The 25,103-nt window shown below is 42.3% G+C and overlaps 1 protein-coding gene across 1 annotated transcript in view; it reads left to right on the top strand.

Annotated features, from left to right (window-relative positions):
* Nucleotides 1-24,578: 24,578 nt before the first annotated feature.
* LOC126237142 (GTPase-activating protein) overlaps nucleotides 24,579-25,103 on the top strand; it is a 157,415-nt gene continuing 156,890 nt past the window's right edge. Inside the window, exon 1 of the mRNA XM_049946973.1 lies at nucleotides 24,579-24,722. Within this exon, the coding sequence (XP_049802930.1) occupies nucleotides 24,602-24,722 (121 nt within the window). The 5' untranslated portion in view covers nucleotides 24,579-24,601. The remainder of the gene's footprint in view (nucleotides 24,723-25,103) is intronic.

Here is a 25,103-nt window from a genome sequence, read left to right as displayed (position 1 = left end):
GGTAATTGTGCTGTACGTATTAGTCTATCACAATCAGTTCTCATATTATCTGTGTTTTGTTTCAAACGCATGTTCGTAAGTTCTCTGTACATGTTGATCACTTGATATTGGCTAGAAGCGGAAGTCAGATGTTACTGATAGACCATAATTAAGAAAAGCGACATCAGTAATGATTTGGTAAAGCCTGTTACCTACATGGCATAATTTTTCACGTAGTGACCTGATTAATAAACTCATAATTTCTGTTTTGTAATATGAGTTAATGTACATTACAATGCAGCTTTTCAGCTGAGGTCGATAACACACTCTAGTAAGGCAGTGCTCGTCCTCTAGGAAGTCGTTTCGAATTCTGACGATGGAAGAAACTTACATCACCAATATTTTTCTATAAAGCGAAGTAGAGGTGCTAGTGTACAGATTTCAACGTCGCGTTTATAAGTATCAGGTCTTTCCAAAACGGCTTACGTTGTGAGAGCCTATGTACATTGATGGCAGTAATTCGTCTTCAGTCTGGAACCGCGCTGCGCAGCGCATGGATGTGTTTGGTGCCTTTAGGTTAGTTAGGTTTAAGTAGTTCTAAGCCTAGGGGATTGATGATCTCAGATGTTAAGTCCCATAATGCTTAGAGCTATTTGAAACATTTGAGCCAGTAATTCGTCCACAGGGGTGGGAAGAAAGAGCTTGGCAGCTAGCATGGTCTTGTTGGAAAGAAGGCAATAGAAGGCTTTATCTTTTCCATTCTTCCCTTTTCGTAATCATCTACTCGAACAACAACACAAGCACCACGGTACACTACACAGCATACACATTAGCAACAGTCTTCCGCAAGACACAGATACTCATATGACCAAATACGTCGAGGAAAGAATAGGAAACTTAACTCAGTTTTTCAGTGTGTGGCGTGAATGCCATGTGTATGAGCAACAACTTCGCCTAGATACCATGTTTCCTGGTCAGCGCCTCTTGCCACCAGACCACTACCATTTAATGTTCGGTTATTTACACAAACCGTTATTACTAGAATAAGAAACTCGGAAGTATCTGCTCTGTTACGCAGCTACACTTGAAAGAAGAACTGAACGAGAAGTGGCTGTGTTGAAGACATTGTAATGGTATTTGGAAATAGCACTATTCATATTCCCATCTCGCAATGATGCTTTAGTTTTCGGTCGGTATCTCAAACAAATAGAAACTTTAAGCAAATAAAAATGGAAATGAGCGTTTGGCGCCATTGGCCGGGAGGCCCCTTGCAAATAGAAACTAATTGATGAAAGGATGGTACGAAGATTATGGTCCAACGTCCCGTCGATGCCGAGATAGCTAGAGACGGGGGACAAGTTCGGATTGGGGAAGGATGGAGGGAGGAAATCGACGGTGCCCTTTCAAAGGAACCATCCCGGCATTCTCCTTGCGTGATTTAGTAGAACTACGGAAAACCTAAATGATGGCTGGGTGGGAAATTGAACCGTCGTCGTTCGTAATACGTATACAGAGTGTTAGCACCAGCTGAGTTCCTTGCTATTAGTTATTTGAGACAGCATAGGGCTTCCGGTCAGACCCAGGCAATTATGATTCTCTAGGGGGTGGGGGCAGGGAGGAGGGGGGGGAGAGGGAAATACACTTCATCTACCCTCTGGGGCACTTCATGAGTTAAGTTTACAATGAATTTCCTTACAAAGCTTCAATACTGAAAGTATGAAGGCTCTGTAATTAACAGGCCTTTCACCTTATTTAAAGCTTTTAATGAGAAGGTTTTCGCCACTTTGGCGACCCTACCACTTAGAGAACAATGCAAAAATCTTATTTCTAGCCAACATATGGAAATCGGTGGAAACCGTAGCGGAAGACTACCAGAAATTCTAACATGAATGTCCTCTGCTTGACTGATAACAGTGGGTGAAGGGCAGGAAGCACTTTGTGCGAAAGTGATAAGCTAAACAAGCAGCGTCTTGTTCCGCAGGACATTGAGGAGAGCTGCTGACGTGACGCTCTTGCCCTTCGTGTTAGATCGTTCATCTGCAATGCTGCGATGCACTTTGACTGCCCCGTTTACCAATGCACGAATGTTAGTTCAGGAGGTTTCCAAAATCGCACTGACTGATTCTTCAGGTGCCTCAGCTGACACACTGAAAAGTGCAGTAACTTGTTGGCTGTTACTGCTATACCAGTTTTTCAAGGAAGAAACGGCGCCACATCGATACCTGCTTATAATTCCATGGTTGTCTCGTGTATGCAGGGATGGGTCGTTATACGCTAAGGATACTCCAGGCAATACATATCATATACAAGTGCTATGTCTTTTACTGAAATTATTGGGATATATACAGAATTTCATTGTACATTTTTCCATACAGTCACCTGTTCCATACGTTTATCTCCCTATCTGGCCATTAATTCCTTACATGCAGCCCTCCTTTGCCAAAATATTAATTTCTTTCGTTCATTGTTGAGATTTAAGAGACAAAAAGATAACTGCCATCCGTAAAACTAAGGTCGTGAAAATATTTTCCACTAACACTTACTTCTTTTTCATTTTATCAGTTTAAATATCCGAAAACTTCCTCTGTGCCTTGTTTTGACTATCTAAAATGTCACTAGGCGGCTCCTCTTTCAGTTTCCAATTCCTTATCACCCTGACGAGATCTATCAAAAACTGCACCGTTGTATATGTATAGTAAGTAAAGACACGAAAAATTCTTGACAGATTTCCTTCATATTTTTACACGATATTCTAACGTACGTAGCCTATATATTTTTTTAAACAACAATGTACAGGTTTTCTGTTAAAACCGATTGCGAGAAAGAAAATGCTTTCCTATAATGCGCTGTGAAAATGTGCGGTTTCGTTTTGTTTCTCGCTGTCGGTTTTACCTACTACAGCAGGGCATTTTAAATGGTAGATCAAGTGTTGTGAAAATGAGTGGTTTCGTTTCATTTCTCGCTGTCAGTATTGCCTGCTACAGCAGGGCATTTAAACCAGTAGATAAATCTTGTCTCCAACAATATATATTGTTTCTCCGTATATATATTACCATCGAAGTGTGCAATCAAGGCACTGTATAGAATGCCTGGAAATATATAGGATGCCTAGAACATTTTCTTGAAGTTTTTATTTTAATTTTAGTTTAATACTTTTTCTAGGAAATGTATAAAATGCCTAGGAACTTTATAAAATGCTGGATGAACAGAGACATAGTATAAAATTACAACGGAATAACATGTTCAAACTAGAAATTTACATATTTAACGAAAGTTAAATTAAAAAATGAACATTAGTACACTTTTGTGTGTCTTAAAATTGGCTTATCCCGAAGAAGATATGCTTTAATTAGTAATGAACAGTTCTCACGATTATTACAAATGTACATATAACAAACAATAACTGAAGCTAAACTTTCAATTTTATACGCTTCAAACCAGTAGCCCTACTTCGTTTATGCTTAATTTATTGCAGCAAGCCGAACTGAAATGCCATGAAGAATTGCAAATAACTTTACTTTTTACACACAAACACCTGAGATTCTGGCATTTATTTTTGTACATCCACTTCACAAATCCTTGTCCAGTCTTTGTAGAGGGCAGAGTTGCAACCGACCAGAGAGATGCTTCTTTGTCTGTCAGAACATCTTCGAGCTTTACGACAGATTTCTTACTTGTGACGTTGTGCACAACTGCCTTGTAATTCCTTCTTTGGTACCCAGTTTATAAAAAAACCGTCATTTGTCACATCAACTATGACGGCCAAAACGCTGCTAGCGTCCCCACGACTTTTATCAGTTCTATACTATATTAAAATATCTAGTAGTCAACGACTTTATCATGGTCTTGTCCACCGTGGCCAATAGAAGAATGGGTCTCATAAAGTATGCTAAGCAGATGACCGCCTGGTACGTAAAAACTGATTACTCCACGTATTTAGTTCACCGGTTGTATCAGTTTCTGTGTTCCCTGAACGTTCATTACACTGTACTTTTTCATTAACCAATAATGACGAGATTTCTTCTTTTCTCAGTCTTAGATGTACTCACGTCCCTTATTATTTCAGTCTAGCGATCGTCCGTTAGAGAAAAGCTGTTTCTTGAAAAATACTCCTGTTGTCTTCAGCTCTCTGCAAAAATTTTGTGTCATTGTATCTGCACAAACGTTAACCACAACAGTTCCACAATCATTACGTGCAGCCTCCATTCTAGAGAAAGTGACACTCTGGCACAACATTGAATTCTAACAGAACTGAACTGAAACTGATATAATAATAATCTTGTGGATCTTGTAACTGTCAAAATATTTAAATTTTCTACCTTTAAACGTAACAGACGTTCTATTAAATGCCTAGGTAAAATTTTAAATAATGCTCATCTTGTACCCTGCCTAGTGATTTTTGAAATTCTATATTCTGCCTAGGCAATGGAATTTTTAAGGATGAAAGTGTGCCATGTCACCGGGACACAACTGTTCGCGATTGGTTTGAAGAACATTCTGGGCAACTCGAGTGAATTATTTGATCACCCCATCGCCCGACATGAATCCTATCGAACATTTACGGGATATACAGAGAAATGAGTTAGTGCACAAAATCCTACACCGGCAACACTTTCGCAATTATGAACGGCTAAAGATGCAGCACGGCTCAATACTTCTGCAGGGGACTTCCAACGACTTGTTGAGTTCATGCCGGGTCGAGTTGCTGCACTGCGCTGGACAAAATGAGGTCCAACACGATATTAGGAGGTATACCATCACTTTTGTCACCTCAGTCCGGGTTCGATTCCCGGCCGTGTTGGGGATTTTCTCAGCCCGGGACCTGGGTGTTTATGTTGTCCACATCATTTCATCGTCATCAATCATGACAGTGGCTAGATTGGACTGTGTAAAAGCTGGACTGTGTAAAAATTGGGACTTTGTACGGGTGCTGAAGACTGCGCAGTTGAGCGCCCCACAAACCAAACATCATCATCATCATCATCACCTCAGTGTATTTGCTGGATGTATTCCAATCTCTGTTTTCCCATACAGTTTCTACCTTCCGCAGTTACCTCTAAGTACCATGGACGTTATTAACTGATGTCTTAGCACACTTCTGATCGTCCTGTCCCTCCTTCTTGCCAGTGTTTTCCGTATGTTCCTTTCTTCGCCGACTCTCTGGAGAACATCTCAAATGCTTCTAGGCTTCCCCATTGTCCATGATCAACTATCATATAATGCTGTGCTCCAAACGTACATTCTCATAAATTTATTCTTCGGGTTAAGACCAACGTTTGATACTAGTAAACGTCTTTCGGCCAGGAACGACCTCTTTGCCTGTACCAGTATGCTTTTTGTGTCCTCTTTGCGTCATCCGTCATGGGTTAGTTTGCTTGCAAGGTATCAGTATTCCTTCACTTCGTCTACTTCATGATCAGGAGTCCTGATAAATCTCTCGTTATCCTCATTTCTGCTTCTTCTCATTATTTGTCTTTTCTCGACTCATTAGACTGTTCATTGCTCACTTTCACTGAGATAACAATGTCATCATCGAATCTTATAATTGATAACCTTTCACCTTGAATTTTTTCTCTTGAACCTTTCTTTTATTTCCGTCATTGCTTCTTAGATGTATAGACTGAACCGTAGGGGCGAAAGAGCGCATCCCTGCCTTAGACCCGTTTTAATCTGAGCACCTCCTGTTGCCATTTATTTGTTTCTAATAAAAGGTCAAACCTTTATTTGTAGATCTTAAATCTTCTTGGTCTTCCAATCTTATTCTTTCCTCTTGGTTCTTTACATGTGGTATATCAGCCGACTCTTACTGTTGCTTACTCCTATTCTTCTCAGAATTTCTAACATATTGCACCTTTTAACAGTGTCAAACAATTTTTCTGAATCGACAGATACTATGAGCGTATCTTGATTTCTCTTCTGTCTTGCATCCATTATCAACCACAACGTTAGAGCTTCCTCTATGGTACCTTCACCTTTTCTAAAGCCAAACTGATCGTCATCTAACAGAGTCTCAGTTTTCTGTTCCATTCCTTTGTATACTATTCTTGTCATCAGCTTGGAGGCGTAGGGCGTTAAGCTGATTGTGTGATAGTTTTTACTCCTATACGCTCTTGCCATCTTCGAAATTGCATGGATGATATTTATCCGAAAGTCTGATGGTACGCGATTAGTCTCAAGGCTACACACCAACTTTAATAGTTGGTAGCAATCACGAAAACAAAGGCGTTTTTCACTGCGGCGAGACCTTTCCACGAAATTTGAAGTGCCAAATTTCTCTTCCGAATCCAAAAATATTTCGTTGACACACACCTACATAGGGGAAATGGTTCAAATGGCTCTGAGCACTATGGGACTTAACTTCTGAGATCATCAGTCCCCTATAACTTAGAACCACTTAAACCTAACTAACCTAAGGACATCACACACATCCATGCCCGAGGCAGGATTCGAACCTGCGACCGTAGCAGCAGCGCGGTTCCGGACTGAAGCGCCTAGAACTGCTCGGTCACAACGGCCGGCTTGTCTCCTAAATCGTTTATATAGATTAGGAATAGCAGAGGGCCTATAACACTACCTTGTGGAACCGATATCACTTCTGTTTTACTCCTTGTCTTTGCCGGCCGGCCGGCTTGTCTCCTAAATCGTTTATATAGATTAGGAATAGCAGAGGGCCTATAACACTACCTTGTGGAACCAGATATCACTTCTGTTTTACTCCTTGTCTTTGCAGGCCGCGGTGGTCTCGCGGTTCTAGGCGCTCAGTCCGGAACCGCGCGACTGCTACGGTTGCAGGTTCGAATCCTGCCTCGGGCATGGATCTGTGTGATATCCTTAGGTTAGTTAGGTTTAATTAGTTCTAAGTTCTAGGGGACTGATGACCTAAGATGTTAAGTCCCATAGTGCTCAGAGCCATTTGAACCATTTTGAACTCCTTGTCTTTCCCTCAGTTGCTAACAGTGACCATTCTGACAGGAAATCATAAATCCAGTCGTACAACTACATAGGTACGCAATGTCTTTAGAAGTCGTTTGTGGTGATCGGTGTCGAAAGTGTTCTAGAAATGTACAAATACGGAATCAATTTGAGGTCCCCTGTCGATAGCACTCATTACTTCGTGTAGATAACAAGAAAGACATTTAATGAATCCGTGCTGACTGTTTTTCAATAGATCATTTTATTCGACGTAATTCGTAATGTTCGAACACAGTATATGTTGCAAAATCCTTCTGGAAATTTACTTCAGTGGTACGGGTCTAGAATTCAGTGGGTTACTCCTATTTCCTTTCTTGAATTTTGGTGTGATCTGTGCAATTTTCCAGTCTTTAAGTACAGTTCTTACGCAGCGAATCGCCTAATGCTTGGGGCCACGAATTCAGCTCCTGTTACCGAGGTGTTACTAAACTTTTCCGAAATGACAGTGACGAAAAGAGAGATAAATGTCGGTAACATTCATGATGAACCAGACGGCAGCAAAATTTAGGCTGTTAATGCAACAACCTCTCAGGGAAAAAGTAAACGCCAAAACATACTCCTCTGCTAAAGAGGGGATGAAACGGACTGCGGAATTTAACCTAATAATCTTGCAGGACACGATATTGTAATACTTCCGATATTCATATGACATATTAATTACAAAATCCCCTGAAATAATTGGTGTAAACAGGCACAAAATAGTTTTACGATAAACTGTTTACCAGCGAGATTCCTCTATGTACTACTCTTACTGTCTTAGTCTATATGGTGCACCCGAACTCCACCGACAAAACTTTGGAGGCTGTTCAGGGGCATTTTCTGAGTATTCTGGTATAAGGGACCCGTGAACTCCAGAGGTTTATTACAGAGTAATTGCATTTAGTTTGCTTTCTTACCCCCATTTATCTTTGTATCTGTATTGCCCTGGAAATATGTTGCCTGCACATATACAGATGAGGGTAGTATAGCGTACACAGGGGATAAAAGGGCATTGCATTGGCTTAGCTGTCATGTGTACTCAAGCGATTCAAATGAAAAAGTGTCCGACGTGATTGTGGCCACACGATGATAATTAACAGGCTTTAAACGCGGAATGGGAGTTGGAGAGACGCATGGGACATTCCATTTCGGAATTCGTTAGGGAATTCAGTATACCGAGATCCACAGTATCAACAGTGTGCCGAGAATATCGAAGTTTAGTCATTACCTATCACTACGGACAAAGCAGTGGCCGACAGCCATCACGTAACGACCGAGAGCAGCAGCGTTTGTGTAGAGTTGTCAGCGCCAACAGACACGCAACACTGCGTGAAATAACCGCGGAAATCAACAGTGTGCCGAGAATATCGAAGTTTAGTCATTACCTATCACTACAGACAACGCAGTGGCCGACAGCCATCACTTAACGACCGACAGCAGCGGCGTTTGTGTAGAGTTGTCAGCGCCAACAGACACGCAACACTGCGTGAAATAACCGCGGAAATCAACAGTGTGCCGAGAATATCGAAGTTTAGTCATTACCTATCACTACGGACAACGCAGTGGCTGACAGCCATCACTTAACGACCGACAGCAGCGGCGTTTGTGTAGAGTTGTCAGCGCCAACAGACACGCAACACTGCGTGAAATAACCGCGGAAATCAACAGTGTGCCGAGAATATCGAAGTTTAGTCATTACCTATCACTACGGACAACGCAGTGGCCGACAGCCATCACTTAACGACCGACAGCAGCGGCGTTTGTGTAGAGTTGTCAGCGCCAACAGACACGCAACACTGCGTGAAATAACCGCGGAAATCAACAGTGTGCCGAGAATATCGAAGTTTAGTCATTACCTATCACTACGGACAACGCAGTGGCCGACAGCCATCACTTAACGACCGACAGCAGCGGCGTTTGTGTAGAGTTGTCAGCGCCAACAGACACGCAACACTGCGTGAAATAACCGCGGAAATCAACAGTGTGCCGAGAATATCGAAGTTTAGTCATTACCTATCACTACGGACAACGCAGTGGCCGACAGCCATCACTTAACGACCGACAGCAGCGGCGTTTGTGTAGAGTTGTCAGCGCCAACAGACACGAAACACTGCGTGAAATAACCGCGGAAATCAACGTGGGACTTTCGACGAAAGTATCCGTTAGGGCGTTACGACAGTGTGGCGAAATTTAGCGTTGATGGAGCACGGCGGCAGACAACCACCTCTTCCGAGCTCGTGACCATATCGGTTCACCCAAGACTACTGGAAAACCGTGGCCCGGTCAGATGAGTCCCGTTTCTAGTTGGTAAGAGGTGATAGTAGGATGGACCCATGTTGCCAGCAAGACACTGTGCAAGCTGGTGGTGGCTCTATGATAGTGTAGGCTGTTTTTACACGGAATGGACTGGATACTCTGGTTATGTTCGGCTACTTAACGACCGACAGCAGCGGCGTTTGTGTAGAGTTGTCAGCGCCAACAGACACGCAACACTGCGTGAAATAACCGCGGAAATCAACAGTGTGCCGAGAATATCGAAGTTTAGTCATTACCTATCACTACGGACAACGCAGTGGCCGACAGCCATCACTTAACGACCGACAGCAGCGGCGTTTGTGTAGAGTTGTCAGCGCCAACAGACACGCAACACTGCGTGAAATAACCGCGGAAATCAACAGTGTGCCGAGAATATCGAAGTTTAGTCATTACCTATCACTACGGACAACGCAGTGGCCGACAGCCATCACTTAACGACCGACAGCAGCGGCGTTTGTGTAGAGTTGTCAGCGCCAACAGACACGAAACACTGCGTGAAATAACCGCGGAAATCAACGTGGGACTTTCGACGAAAGTATCCGTTAGGGCGTTACGACAGTGTGGCGAAATTTAGCGTTGATGGAGCACGGCGGCAGACAACCACCTCTTCCGAGCTCGTGACCATATCGGTTCACCCAAGACTACTGGAAAACCGTGGCCCGGTCAGATGAGTCCCGTTTCTAGTTGGTAAGAGGTGATAGTAGGATGGACCCATGTTGCCAGCAAGACACTGTGCAAGCTGGTGGTGGCTCTATGATAGTGTAGGCTGTTTTTACACGGAATGGACTGGATACTCTGGTTATGTTCGGCTACTTGGAGACCATTTGCAATCATTCATGGACTTCACGTTCCCAAACAACGATGGAAATTTTACGGACGACAGTGTGCCATGTTTTCAGGGTCACAACTGTTCGCGATTGGTTTGTAGAAACGTTCTGGACAGTTCGAGCGAATGATCTGACCACCGACATTGTCCGACATGGGACACAATTCACAGGTCAGTTTGTGCACAAAATCTTGCACAGGCAACATTTTCGTAATTATTGACGTCTGTAGAGGCAGCATAGCTCAAAATTTCTGCAAGGGACTCCCAACGACTTGTGGAGATCATGCCACGTCGGGTTGCTGCACTACGCCGAGAAAAAACTGGTCCGACACTATATTAGGAGGTGTCCCATGACTTTTGCCGCCTCATTGTATTCTGAAACAGTGCAAATGGGGCGGTATGCGCTTTATGTCTTATTTGGTAACAAATTTGTTCCATTCATTCAGCTTACTTGCTGTAGACAACAGTAGCGCCCACTTTAACCTTCGCCCTCAATCTTACATTCAATACTGCTCGGTTTCGTTTAGGGGCTGTTTTTGCGGCAGCGTTAGTTGCACGCTAACAATGATACACAGTAATATGGACAGGTTTATTAGTGAAGAGTCGACAGATATGCACCTCGGGTATGGGGGTTTTTCACTAAAAGCAATGGAAAAGCGTCACAAATACCTTATGCTGATATCTTCCCGCAGTGACGTCGGTTACACAGGCTGTCAATGAACAGTGGCGGAGCTAGGCGAAAACTGAACGTCGGCGACGAGTCAGCTTTGCGAAGCCCCTTTCACTTACCAGTCAGAAAGAAAATGTTAAATTAAATGAGCTGAATTACACACTAATAATAATTAAATACAAATTTTATTATTATAATGTACAAGGATTATTGCAATGACAAAAATTACATTAAACAAACACACATTAAAGTAAACGAAACATCCGGCAGTTCGCCTAACTGAATTTTTTTAAGATTACGTCGTAGTTAATACCAGCCGCTGTTTCCGCTTCAATTGATAGTACTGAAAACGCAGATATTTTTTCTTGGGACGTCGTGCTTCTTAATTGTGTCTTAATCAATTTTAACTTTGAGAAACTTCTTTCGGCAGAAGCTATACTGACCGGAACTGTGAGCATTATTGTGATTGTTATGTAAAGATTTGGATATACTTCTACCAAATTATTTTCTAATGTGTATTGAATAACTTGCTTTGGGTCTTTGACTGAATCCTGTAGACTGGATTTTAAGAGCTGGAGTTCCTCATAAAAGTTTGAAAGGCTGCATGTTGCTATTTTGGCCTTCTCGAAGTATTGTACCTAAATCATCTCAATGTTTGCGGAGGTCGCCCTTGGATAACGTGGCCCTGAGCACTATGGGACTTAACATCTGAGGTCATCAGTCCCCTAGAACTTAGAACTACTTAAACCTAACTAACCTCAGGACATCACACACATCCATTCCCGATGTAGGATTCGAACCTGCGACCGTAGCAGCAGCGCGGTTCCGGACTGAAGCTCATAGAACCGCTCGGCCACAGCGGCCGGCTGTAGTGTCAGGTTTGAGATGTGCCGCAATTAATAATCACACTCGTCCATGCCCAAGGAAGGATTCGAACCTGCGACCGTAGCGGTCGCGCGGTTCCGGACTGAAGCGCCTAGAACCGATCGGCCACAAGGTCGGCGTCCTTGGATATCGATTTCAAATAATTCACATCGTAAATAAAACGCAACCGCTCAAAATATTTGTTGAGCGATTTGAATCGACATTCAGTGTCTACTATTAAAGCGTCTATCATTTTGTTAAAAAAGCTAAATCTGTATTGTATTTCAGCAGATTGTATGGGTTCATCAATTTGTTCATAGTCGAACATTCGTTTTTTTTCTGTGCTATTCTTTTTTTTTAACTGGGACTGAGTTTCGTAACTACTATTTTTGTACTAACGATCGAGCTTCTGCAACGCGTTTCAAATCCTGTGTTACGGAATTCTTGAAACCAGTCACGAAACGAATTGAAGCATTAATACGGTAGCGACTTTCAAGTTCACTTGAACCGATTGCCACAGTTTACTTATATTGTTGACGCGTAGTAAAATCTCATATCACACGTGTAGGCTACTGCAAAAATAAACTCAAGAGTTAACATTTCCTTCAAGACCGCTTCACAGTCGCTAAGAGTTTCAGAATCATCCGTTCTATTTCTCAGGTCACTCACGCTTTCGATGACATCATCAAATTGCAAAAATATTGCTTTTACAGATCTGATTCTATTTTCCCGTCGTTTTTCAGATTTAGTTTTTATACGATCTCAACGCTTTCTTGATTTTGTCACATAAACTTTATTAATGAAGCCGAAAAACGCTTCAGCTGTTGTAGAAGTGTTACCGGCATCTAGCACAAGCACGTTCCAACTATGGCATCCGCAGGGCGTGAACAAAGCTCATGGATTAATATCGAGTTATTCTTGTTCTAACGCCTTTATTAATGCCAACCATATTGGCACCATTGTCACATCCCCGTCCTCGACAGTTCTAGATGTCTAGGCCATTATTTTCTAGTTCCTTTAAATTGCATTTGTTAAACACTCTCCCGTTGTTTCTGCAACGACAATAAACTAAATGAAATATTCCTCTATCTCTCCAGTTGATAATTTACAAAATCTTAATATTATTGACATTTGTTCCACACGGCTCGAATCTCTGATACAACTGAGCATGAAGGCATAATATTTTTCTTATTTGTTCCTGTTTTGGCCGTGCGGTTCTAGGCGCTACAGTCTGGAGCCGAGCGACCGCTACGGTCGCAGGTTCGAATCCTGCCTCGGGCATGGATGTGTGTGATCTCCTTAGTTAGTTAGGTTTAATTAGTTCTAAGTTCTAGGCGACTGATGACCTCAGAAGTTAAGTCGCATAGTGCTCAGAGCCATTTGCACCATTTTTGCTCCTGTTTATAATTTCGTTCATAACAGATTTGGACATTAATGTAATTAATTCATTTTGTATGTCGTGGTTCAGATAATGCTGACAAAGTCGCTTTTCGTTAATACGTTGCAATTGCTCTTTTAGTTTTAGATCATATTTGAATAACAATTTAAATAGGTCTATAAAATTTCCACTGGTTCCGTTATCGTTCATGTTAAGGGATTCTCGATGCCCTCTAAACGCCGGATTGTGTGAAGCTAGGTATTTTATAACATCGATCAATCTTTCAAAAAAGTTATACCAATTCTTTTGTGATTCCCTAATCAGTCTCTCGTTTTCCTTATTTATTGTTTTTCCGTATTTAATTCCATTACAGTATTCCATCCATCTATTCATGCACTCCATTTGTCCTTGACTTTGTTCATGCCTTTGGAATATCCTAATCAGATCTTTCCAATTACAACATCCTTCTTTTACCATCTGTGTCTGCAATGTGAAAAAAGTCGACATGGAAAGCAATAAACTTTGTCTTGAGATATGGAGTACGCTAACCATCTGCGATGTTGCTTTTCGCCGTTACTGAATTTTCAAGTAAAATGAAATGTAGTACAATGCTTTTACTTGCATCTTTGTGGTAACTTTCATCAGGTTTCTCTAGGTTCTGTTAGCGACAATTTTGAATTAAATCATGGTGCTGCTCATCTCTTACTGGAAATACCCACTTTACAGGATCTAATTCTATAAATGACTCTCTTACATGAACGGTTTGCTGTTGATTATCACTTTTGAAGTCTGTTTTCGGCTCACAATCTCGGGTCACAGCAGTTTCACCCAACTCTGATGCTGTATCAGAAAGGGTAACAGATTCATTCGATCCTGAAGCTGATTCTTTTTCAGAAACTAAAGACACTTAGTTAAGAGCTTCATCGGAGGTCTCTTAAAAAATTTCATCATACTTGAACTCGTAGCTAGGTTGGATATAATCATCTCAGCCTTTCTTTTTCTTTTTGATGCACCAGATCCCCATTTACTCCCATGTCTCTGTTTCTTCAGGGTCCTCAGACATGATTATCTAAAAAACATTTTGTGCTAAGAATGTTGATAAGTACAGTAGGGTACATAGAGTACTCAGTGTCATAGTATAGAGCGAATAGCCTGTGCGATTATCATTCATGGCAGAATATATATATATATATATATATATATATATATATATATATATATGTATATATAATTCTATCACGTATGATAACAGTCAAATAAAGACGCCAAGAAATGTATTTGTATTCTGACTTACCGTAGGATGGGGTTCCTTTAGTATGTATGGCTGAAACTGCTACAACCACACCCTCAGAGATAAAAGACTTGTTTACGCGCGCCATTTCAATAACTTGAAAAGAGAGTGAAGTGTCGCTTGGTAGGATTGGTTTCAAAGAGTTGGCATTACTGGTCAAGACAATGCTCCTGTCTGTATTGTCTCTTCCACAGACCACTATTGCATTAGAAGTGTCAGTTCGGAAAAACTATGCATACTAAGCGGGCTGTGAATATGGTATAAAGAAAAGTAAGTGTATTTTCCGTTTAACATCCATCTTTCTACGGCGATCAGCTTCCTCTGTAAGTATATAATTTAATAATTTATTTTAGAAAATTTTTTTTAGTCTGTATGAACGACTTTACAACAAAACAGTCTCCTTCGAATTGGTTCAAATGGCTCTGAGCACTATGGGACTCAACATCTTAGGTCATAAGTCCCCTAGAACTTAGAACTACTTAAACCTAACTAACCTAAGGACATCACACACACCCATGCCCGAGGCAGGATTCGAACCTGCGACCGTAGCAGTCCCGCGGTTCCGGACTGCAGCGCCAGAACCGCACGGCCACCGCGGCCGGCTCCTTCGAATTCCAAGCGCTATTGCCGTCTAGTGCGCAAGCGCTGATTCGCGAGAAGATACCCCGCGCGAATCGTGTGATGTATAATAGACCTACCAGAACCAGTCTGCAGTCCCAAACTTGTATGCTTGCGGGCTGCCGCATAGGTGTACACCTTACAAGGGAACCTCCCCATCGCACCCCCATCAGATTTAGTTATAAGTTGGCATAGTGGATAGGCCTTGAAAAACCGAACACAGATCAATCGAGAAAACAGGAAGAAGTGTGGAACTATAAAAAAAATAAGCAAAATATACAAACTGAGTAGTCCATGTACAAGATATGCAACTTCTTGAATAATATTAGCTCCGGACGCCGTGGTCTCGAGGTTAGCGCGAGCAGCTGTGAAACGAGGGGTACTTGGTTCAAGTCTTCCCTCAAGTGAAAAGTTTAATTTTTTATTTTCAGTTTATGTGACAAAGTCTTATGTTTTCACCACTTTTTTGGGACTGATTATCACATCCACAAGAAAACCTAAATCGGGCAAGGTAGACGAATCTTTTTACGCATTCGCCAAGTGTATAAGTTAGGTGGGTCGACAACATATTCCTGTCATGTGACGCACATGCCGTCTACAGTGTCGTATAGAATATATCAGAGGTATTTTCCTATGGAGGAATCGGTTGACCTATGACCTTGTGATCAAATGTTTTCGGTTCCCATTGGAGAGGCACGTCCTTTCGTCTACTAATCGCACGATTTTGCGGTGCGGTCGCAAAACACAGACACTAAACTTATTACAGTGAACAGAGACGTCAATGAACGAACGGACAGATCATAACTTTGCGAAAATAAAGAAATAAAAGATTTCACTCGAGGGAAGACTTGAACCAAGGACTTCTCGTTTCGCACTTGCTCACGCTAACCACAGGACCACGGCGCTCTTAGCTAATATTATCCTTGACGTTGCTTATCTTGCACATGGACTACTCAGTTTGTATATTTTGTTTATTTTTTTCATAGTTCCACACAACTTCTTCCTGTTTTCTCGATTGAACTGTGTTCAGCTTTTCAAGGCCTATCCACTGTGCCAACTTATAACTAAATCTGAGGGGGGTGCGATGGGGAGGTTCCCTTGTTAGATGCAACTTGTAATATGGGTTAACTGTCATAATGTTGCCAGTCGACCCTAGATAAATACTACTACATTTGTACGGAAACAGAGACGAACAACTAAGTAGCTAAAATTTAAACAGCTTCAACAACTTTTTTGCGAGGCCCCAACAGGCGCGAGGCCGTCAGCGGTCGCCGGCGTCTTAACGCCGCCACTGTCAATGAAAGTGAAGCATTCAGAAGAAATGGTCGGATGTCAAGGTAACTTCGTGCACGTAAATGGCTACATGGACTTTCCGAGCGTAGTGTTTCCGACCCTTTTTTGGCACTTCCGACCAAGCGGTTTCGGACCGTGGTATTTCCGGCCAGGTCTTCCTCCACTGCTGATTTACGTCAGTCGCTCACCAGCAGCGGACGTGCTGTAACCGTCATTCTGGCAGTGTCCTCGCCCACAGCCCTCGTTTCTGTGCGATTTCGTATGCTACTTTAATTCTATACACCGCGAGTAATGGAGTAATGACAACAACGAAAGGAATTATGTCTCTTTTCAAGGGTGGTCATCACGACCAGATGCACAGAAAATGTGGAAGTATACGAACTGGTTGTGTGTCAGTTCCGGACAGAGTAAGTGCCAAGACTTCAAAAATTGCAAGTGGCAGAATCGTGGCTGAAAAGCGACATTCTTGACTACCTGACGAAACGGATGCGTAGAATAAAAAACGAATCCATAACTGCAAGGAAAGAGTCCGCGAAGAAAAGACAGTGCCTACTTTTCAAATTTCTAAAGAGGAAATCCAAGTTTTGGAAAATAAAGGTTTAATTTTCCTCGCAAATATGCCAAATCATGATAACTCCAAGACTGTATTGTATAGAGCAAGAAGAGCAGGTATTGGGACGACGTAGCCTAGTTTACACGACGACATTGGGTTGCGCCACTCGTTGGGAGGAATGAGTTGCACGCAAATGGTTTCATGTTTGACTGTAGACGCGGCGCCACCAGTATACACTTCAGTTTCGCCGTTTTGAGGGTCTCTCTGTCGTGTCTGAAACGAAAGTTTTGGCAGGTGCACGTCGCACGAGTTGTGATGGAGTTAAATCTAGTAGCGTGGAATCACTACATAAGAAGAAGAAAAAATAAGAAACGTGGTTCGATTCGTGACTGGAGCTGCTCAGCATCCTTTCTGAAATAATTTATAATGGAAGACCCAAGAAGTTCTTTCAGTTATCTTAGAATGTCACGCCGGCCGGTGGCCGGTGTGGTCGAGCGGTTCTAGGCGCGACAGTCTCGAACCGCATGTTCGAACCTGCCTCGGGCATGGATGTGTGTGATGTCCTTAGGTTAGTTATGTTTAAGTAGTTCTAAGTTCTAGGGGACTGATGACCGCGAAGTTAAGTCCCATAGTGCTCGGAGCTATTTGAATTTAGAATGTCACGAGAACTGTTCACGTTTCTTCTAAGTAGAGTTAATTATGTGATAAGGAGTAAAGCTACTGTAATGCACGAAGCATTGTTGCACAGAACTGAAATTACATATCATACTGCGTGCATTACACTCGAGAACACTCGGCATGTTATAAGATGCGGTTTTAGTTGGTGCTGACACTTTTTCCATTAACACCAATAATTATTAACATTAACAGCAATAATTATTAACATTAACAGCAATAATTATTCGAAGCAGGCCGCATTAAGAAGATAATGGTTTGCAAACTACTCTCTTGAAAATAGATCTGTACAGTGACAATATTTCAAAATTCTAACATATGTGAATGGGGATCACTGCTGCGACGTTATAAATAGATGAATATTGAATAAAGAATGCAGCTTCTTGATTTGTGTAGCCTTTCCTCCTGTCAACAATATTCCTTAACAAAGAGTTGGCCAACTCGAACGATGGGAATTAGTCTTGTAGACGAGAGCATTGCCACATCGAGAATCACTTGTATTTTTCTTAATTCAGTTGTATATGTGCTCCTAACCCAATAAATTTTGCCCTGCAGCTCAGATACTGTCAAACCATGTTCTGATCGCGCGTGAAGGTCTCAGGAGCAGCAATATGGTGCTTATTTTTGAAGTCAGCATCACTGAAATCCCACAAACACCTCTGCAAAGCATAGATATCCAAAAAGCGAACAATATCCTCCGCTCCCCATTTCATATTTTAGTTTGTCTACACTCTATGAACACACACAACCTCAAAACTCATGCAACTAGTGTCGCTAAAGTTGGAAAACGCCGAAAGTGTTAAGTTTCACCAACGAGTTGCGCAAACGAGCGGCGCGCATGCGCCGTGGACGGTAGCATAGTTGCCTGCAACCTAGTGTCGTCGTGTAAACTAAGCTTTAGGACCTGGCTCTAGTTCAGAGATTCATCTGCTCCAAGAAATTTTGGAATTAAGTGAGGTAATAGCTTTTTTTTCTTTTTCTTAATTACGATTGGTTGGCATAAGAAACTAAACTCTTCAGTAAATCGAAAACATTTGAACGTATACTTACCGATAAAAAAGTTGAACGAGGAAGTAGTAAATGCTGTACTTGAAATTACGAACGTTTCCATTGGCCTCCTCTTCAAAAGAGAAGAAAAGGATATGTCAATCTTGGCAAAAGTGTAAAAGACATTATAAATACATGTAACGATTCACGGATTTGAGAAGATGTTACAAAAAATTAAGGGAGAAATTAAAACTCGTAAGATAAAAAGTTTAATCATTTCCTGCAGTAATGTGGTAGAAAGGAAAAAAACTTAAAAATATATAAAAAGAAAAAAAGCACTTAAACATGCCCGTGTACCATGTGCAAAGACAGTCTTAATCTGGGATAGAAGATGTTCTCATTATTAAAACGGCCGGAAGATCCACGGCTAAAATGTTTGTTGTTGGAAATACTTCATTGATGTCACGAGTCGTAAACTCGCGGTCGGAAAGTTCATGACACCACGTAAGCACCATAGCCGAGTATGATAAGATTTGCAATTTTCTTTAACAGGTAGAAAGTCCACCAGAGTGTTATTGTTGTTGGTGTTTTGTATTTTGTTACCAGGCCTATTAGCCTATACAGGGTGATTCATGAAGATATGCAAATATTTTAATATGTTATTCTACAAGTAAAACTAAAGAAAAAAGTTCATATAAACATAGGTCCGCAAATATTTAGTTATGAAGTTATTGTTTATAAAAGATTTTCCCTGAATATTTAGTGACTTTGCTAATATGGAGCCGCCGCAAAACTCTACGAGGTTAAAGTAAAGCACAATTTCCATTTATTTTGTTGTTATTGGTCTGGTGAACCTAATGTCCGCCCCCGGTAGCTGTGTGGTCCTGCGCGACGGACTGTCAATCTTAAGGGCCCGGGTTCGATTCCCGGCTGGGTCGGAGATTTTCTCCGCTCAGGGACTGGGTGTTGTGTTGTCCTAATCATCATCATTTCATTCCCATCGACACGCAAATCACCGAAGTGGCGTCAAATCGAAAGACTTGCACCAGGCGAGCGGTCTACCCGACGGAAGGCCCTCGTCACACGACATTATTATGGTGAATCTAATAAAACATGTCCCAAACGAGTATCTGCAGTTATTTTCCAGAACATCCAGAGAAGCTAGGATTGTTAATACAAGTAAATTTGTTTACTTTCCATTAACAATGTAGAAACGATTGCGTCATTGTTGGCAACCGTTAGTAAGTTGTTTCAGTCGTCTCCTAACCTTGAAACTAGTTACTTTTCTGTATTGTTCAGTGAAAGAACGTAATAATAACAGTGTATTTAAATGAAACCACATAGTAACTGTTGTAGTTTGTAGATTATTTATGAAATATGGATGCTTTCCAAATTTACGACGGAGGAATATGCCGATATGGTGTTTATTTATGGCAAATGTGATGGTAATGCTACGACTGCAGTTAACGAATGTCGCGGACGTTATCCGACTCGGATTACGAATACACGAACCATTAGCGGAGTATTTCGAATCTTACAGCAGACAGGTTCTCTACCTACTGCAGACACACGTCTGGGACATGTTTTATTAGATTCACCAGACCAATAAATAAAATACATGGAAATCGTGCTTTACTTTAACCTCGTACAGTTTTGCGATGGCTTCATTTTAGCGAAGTTGCTAAATACCAGGCAAAATCTTTTATTAGCCATAACTTCGTAACTAAACATTTACGGACCTATGTTTATATGGCTTTTTTCTTTAGTTTTACTTTTAAAATATTTGCATATCTCCGTGAATCACCCTGTATAAGAGGCGAGACCAGAGTCAGATGTTGAGTGATCATTGTAAAGGACATGGAGAATTTGTGTACCCGTGTGAGACAGCATTATCAGCACCTAATAGTGTTTGTAAGGGACATAACTGTAGGTCTCCATTCGGCCGGCCGGTCGAACCGTGCCATATCCAGATTTGTGAGGTATTCGGAATTGATAATGGTCTGGTGTTTGACTGCATGGGAATGCGAGGGCAGGCATTCTCGTCCTCAAGGTCCCGATCGACCACGTCTCACCAACACAAGGGAGAATCGCCACACTGTGCACCAACGACGTTGTAACCCTTCACATCTGCACTTGCCATCCGAGTAAAAGTAATGGACTGCTGGCAACATTCTGTGTCATCCCGCATCAGTCGTTGGAGGCTACCACCAGCCGAACTCAGAAATTACCGTCCCATACGTAGGTTGGTGCAAAATGGTTCAAATGGTTCTGAGCACTATGGGACTTAACATCTGTGGTCATCAGTCCCCTAGAACTTAGAACTACTGAAACCTAACTAACCTAAGGACATCACACACATCCATGCCCGAGGCAGGATTCGAACCTGCGACCGTAGCAGGCGCGCGGTTCCGGACTGCGCGTCTAGAACCGCTAGACCACCGCGGCCGGCTAGGTTGGTGCGATCACTAAAACACGAACCGCTGCGTTTGAAGAATGATGCCGTTACCAAGAAGCATGGGCTGCTGATTAATGGCGTCGCACTGTATTCAGCGATGAGTCGCGGTTATACACTAGCCTGGATGATCACCTTTGACCAGGGCATGCTTCCAGTGTTTTGGAGAGTTACAGCGGCTTTACTATTGGCATCATGGTTTGGGAAGCCGTTGGGTATGACTTCAGGTCACGGCTGGTAGTGACTGAAAGACCGTGACGGCACAACGGTGCGTCACGAACATCGTGCGTCCTCGTGTGTTACCTCTAATGTCACAGTACGAGGTGCATTCAAGTTCTAAGGCCTCCGATTTTTTTCTAATTAACTACTCACCCGAAATCGATGAAACTGGCGTTACTTCTCGACGTAATCGCCCTGCAGGCGTACACATTTTTCACAACGCTGACGCCATGATTCCATGGCAGCGGCGAAGGCTTCTTTAGGAGTCTGTTTTGACCACTGGAAAATCGCTGAGGCAATAGCAGCACGGCTAGCGAATGTGCGGCCACGGAGAGTGTCTTTCATTGTTGGAAAAAGCCAAAAGTCACTAGGAGCCATGTCAGGTTAGTAGGGAGCATGAGGAATCACTTCAAAGTTGTTATCACGAAGAAACTTGCGTAACGTTAGCTCTATGTGCGGGTGCGTTGTCTCGGTGAAACAGCACACGCGCAGCCCTTCCCGGACGTTTTTGTTGCAGTGCAGGAAGGAATTTGTTCTTCAAAACATTTTCGTAGGATGCTCCTGTTACCGTAGTGCCCTTTGGAACGCAATGGGTAAGGATTACGCCCTCGCTGTCCCAGAACATGGACACCATCATTTTTTCAGCACTGGCGGTTACCCGAAATGTTTTTGGTGGCGGTGAATCTGTGTGCTTCCATTGAGCTGACTGGCGCTTTGTTTCTGGATTGAAAAATGGCATCCACATCTCATCCATTGTCACAACCGACGAAAAGAAAGTCCCATTCATGCTGTCATTGCGCGTCAACATTGCTTGGCAACATGCGACACGGGCAGCCATGTGGTCGTCCGTCAGCATTCGTGGCACCCACCTGGATGACACTTTTCGCATTTTCAGATCGTCATGCAGGATTGTGTGCACAGAACCCAAAGAAATGCCAACTCAGGAGGCGATCTGTTCAACAGTCATTCAGCGATCCCCCAAAACAATTCTCTCCACTTTCTCGATCATGTCGTCAGACCGGCTTGTGCGAGCCCGAGGTTGTTTCGGTTTGTTGTCACACGATGTTCTGCCTTCATTAAACTGTCGCACCCACGAATGCACTTTCGACACATCCATAACTCCATCACCACATGTCTCCTTCAACTGTCGATGAATTTCAATTGGTTTCACACCACGCAAATTCAGAAAACGAATGATTGCACACTGTTCACGTAAGGAAAACGTCGCCATTGTAAGTATTTAAAACAGTTCTCATTCTCGCAGCTGGCGGTAAAATTCCATCTGCCGTACGGTGCTGCCATCTCTGGGACGTATTGACAATGAACCCGGCCTCATTTTAAAACAATGCGCATGTTTCTATCTCTTTCTAGTCCGGAGAAAAAAAATCGAAGGCCTTAGAACTTGAATGCACCTCGTACTGTGGTGCCAGTTTTCAACAAGACAATCCTCGGCCACGCATGACACATATCTCTACGAACTGTCTGCGTGATGTTGAGGTACTCCCGTGGCCAGCAAGATTCCAAATATGCTCCTGATGACACGTATCTGAAACCAGCCCAAGCGTATTGAAGTGCCAGCATCCGGTACGTCAAAGAGCAACTGCAGCAGTTATGGACCATCTTACCTCAGAAGAGGATACGACGGTTTTAGGACACCATTTCAGCCGAATCACTGCATTCGGGACCTCATTTGGATGAAATAAGCTATGGAAGGAGTCAATTTTCCGCGAAATCAAACTGATTTGAAACTCCCAGTGCAACGGTTATTGCGCGCCAGTTGTCCATAAGTGTAATTTATCTAATCTGAAAATCCCAAGTGACATCGTAATACAGTTGCACTGCTAAAATTCCATTACTGTAGCCGTTATTTTAAAAGCTCTACGATTTGGCCAGGTGAGGTGCCAAGCATTTGAGTAGGTGCCAGTGGGGATTTGAGGCGAGAGAGAGCTTTCCACTGAAAATATTATTAGAATAAGCCTATAAAAATAATTTCGTCTATGTCTTTTACGATTAATGGATCCCGCGGATCAGTATTAAAACGAAGACATCTTTGTTATAGATTTTTGTGGTGAGGGCTCCTAGACCTGCATAGCCTGTGCAGAAATGCGGTCCTGATACTTAATCTGTATGATTCTTCATGTACTGTTACATATAACATGTTCTATATAACCTTGTCACCATAATTCTTCATATATGTTTCCAACTATCAGAACATTTTTGCAGTTGGTATTATGAAGGGGCTAAGTATTTTGTTGTATAGTCTATACTGGTAAAATTTCCCGGCTATTTCTTTCCAAACAATGACTAGTGTTTGATTAAATAGAAACTGAATAATAATGATTCTACGGTGTCGAATTTTCTTGCTCGTTTTTTGTGAAATATGTCATCTGTATCGAGCGATGAGGACTGCAACATATTTGATATTACAGCCTGTTCCGAAATGAAAAGTAAGAGAAATTTTAATGCGTTTAGCCTTCGGTAGGTAAAAACAGCAGATAGTGTGACAAGGCTCTTGTCAGTATAGGCCGCCGCTGTGTCTTAGACCACTTTACCTTAATTATGTTTTTTCTTCTCTTACAGAGAGTATTTTCTCTTCACGTGTACATCTTCTCTCTCTCTCTCTCTCTCTGTGTGTGAGAGAGAGGAGAGAGAGAGAGAGAGAGCGAGAGTGTGCGCGCGCTGGCGCGAGAGATGTGGTGAGGGAAGAGGAGGGGAGCTAGGAGAGGTAGCTGTCACGCTTCTGAATTCATTCACGTTGCAGAAGCTGGACATAAACATCTGCCAAACGCAAGTAGCGGTTCCGCATCTTCTTTACGAAGCATGTTTTGTGCCGGTATCTTAGTAAAGTTACTAAAGGGGACAGGAAAAAACCGCAAGGAAAGTGGCAATATGTCTCTTATAGAAATGTCAATTGCGCTTTACGAAATCGTCTTTGATAGCTAAAGAGACGGATTATGTGTCAGGTGGATGTCCTGTGTGACTTAAAAAAAAAATAATTCGTCCAATCAATTATATATATTTTTTATCTTCTGGCACAAAGTTACTGACCAGACACCTGAGACAATGTTGGTAACCAGTTTAGTATAATTTTCAGTCGCGCACTCTGTAAAATAAAGGATTGTAATGTATATTACTGTTCAGACATTAACAAAGCACATTACTAGCAGTGAAAGAGGAGTCTCATTCATAAAACCTAACGCAGTAGATAAGATTCAGATAAATCATTCTCACAGAGTAACTGCCGTCGCTGGTAAATATTTACAGGTACATGTTCAAAGAATAGCTCCTTTCTTGACACAGAATAATCCCAAGGCGTCTTATCAACAGCGGAAATCCAGTGTAAGCAAGACGCCCGATCTGCTTGCCCGTCCCCTTCTTTATCTCTCCGGCCCCCTGCCCTGCTCTCCCTCCACCAAATCTGTTTCCGACCATATACGTAAAATTGTGGTGAAGGGAAGTTGCGACATGCAGGAAGTAGCCTACCTCCGAGGGGTTATGAGTACTCTCCCTCCTCCCCGCAACTCATCCCATGACCCAACAGCACACGCCATTCACTCGTTCCGTCGCTCGCGTTTGTCATTCGGGATGGAGCAACATGGCGGACGTGAGACATGAAGTACGGGTTGAAGAGCGTTTAAAAATAAAAATCGGTAAGTTATTTAAACTGTTAAGAGTATCTTTATTCAATACTTTGAAGTTTAAAGCATGAAGTTCTGTCTTCCTTGTCCAGTCTGTGAGGTGTGTGCTTCGGTAAACGGTTATACGTTTCATTAATGTTTGTCAACATGATATTTGAACAGGTGGTGCGAATAAGATAAACATAAGCATGTAAATTATTTTCTGAAGTTGTGAATCAGAACGCAGTAACGTTTAGAAATAGATCCTTATATAACGAAGGCTTTCAATAATTATCAGCTTCGATTTCGCTTGGTTAGCTGTGTTAGCTACGGTGTGTAGACAAGCTACTACTGTACCCGTCCATTCATACGAGTACTTCAGTAGTCAAAATCTCTTTATCAGGAAGTCATACA

This window comes from Schistocerca nitens, chromosome 2, assembly GCF_023898315.1.
Source record: "Schistocerca nitens isolate TAMUIC-IGC-003100 chromosome 2, iqSchNite1.1, whole genome shotgun sequence".
Lineage (NCBI taxonomy): Eukaryota > Metazoa > Arthropoda > Insecta > Orthoptera > Acrididae > Schistocerca > Schistocerca nitens.
Note: the sequence above shows the minus strand (reverse complement) of the source record. Positions and strands in the feature narration are given on the sequence as shown.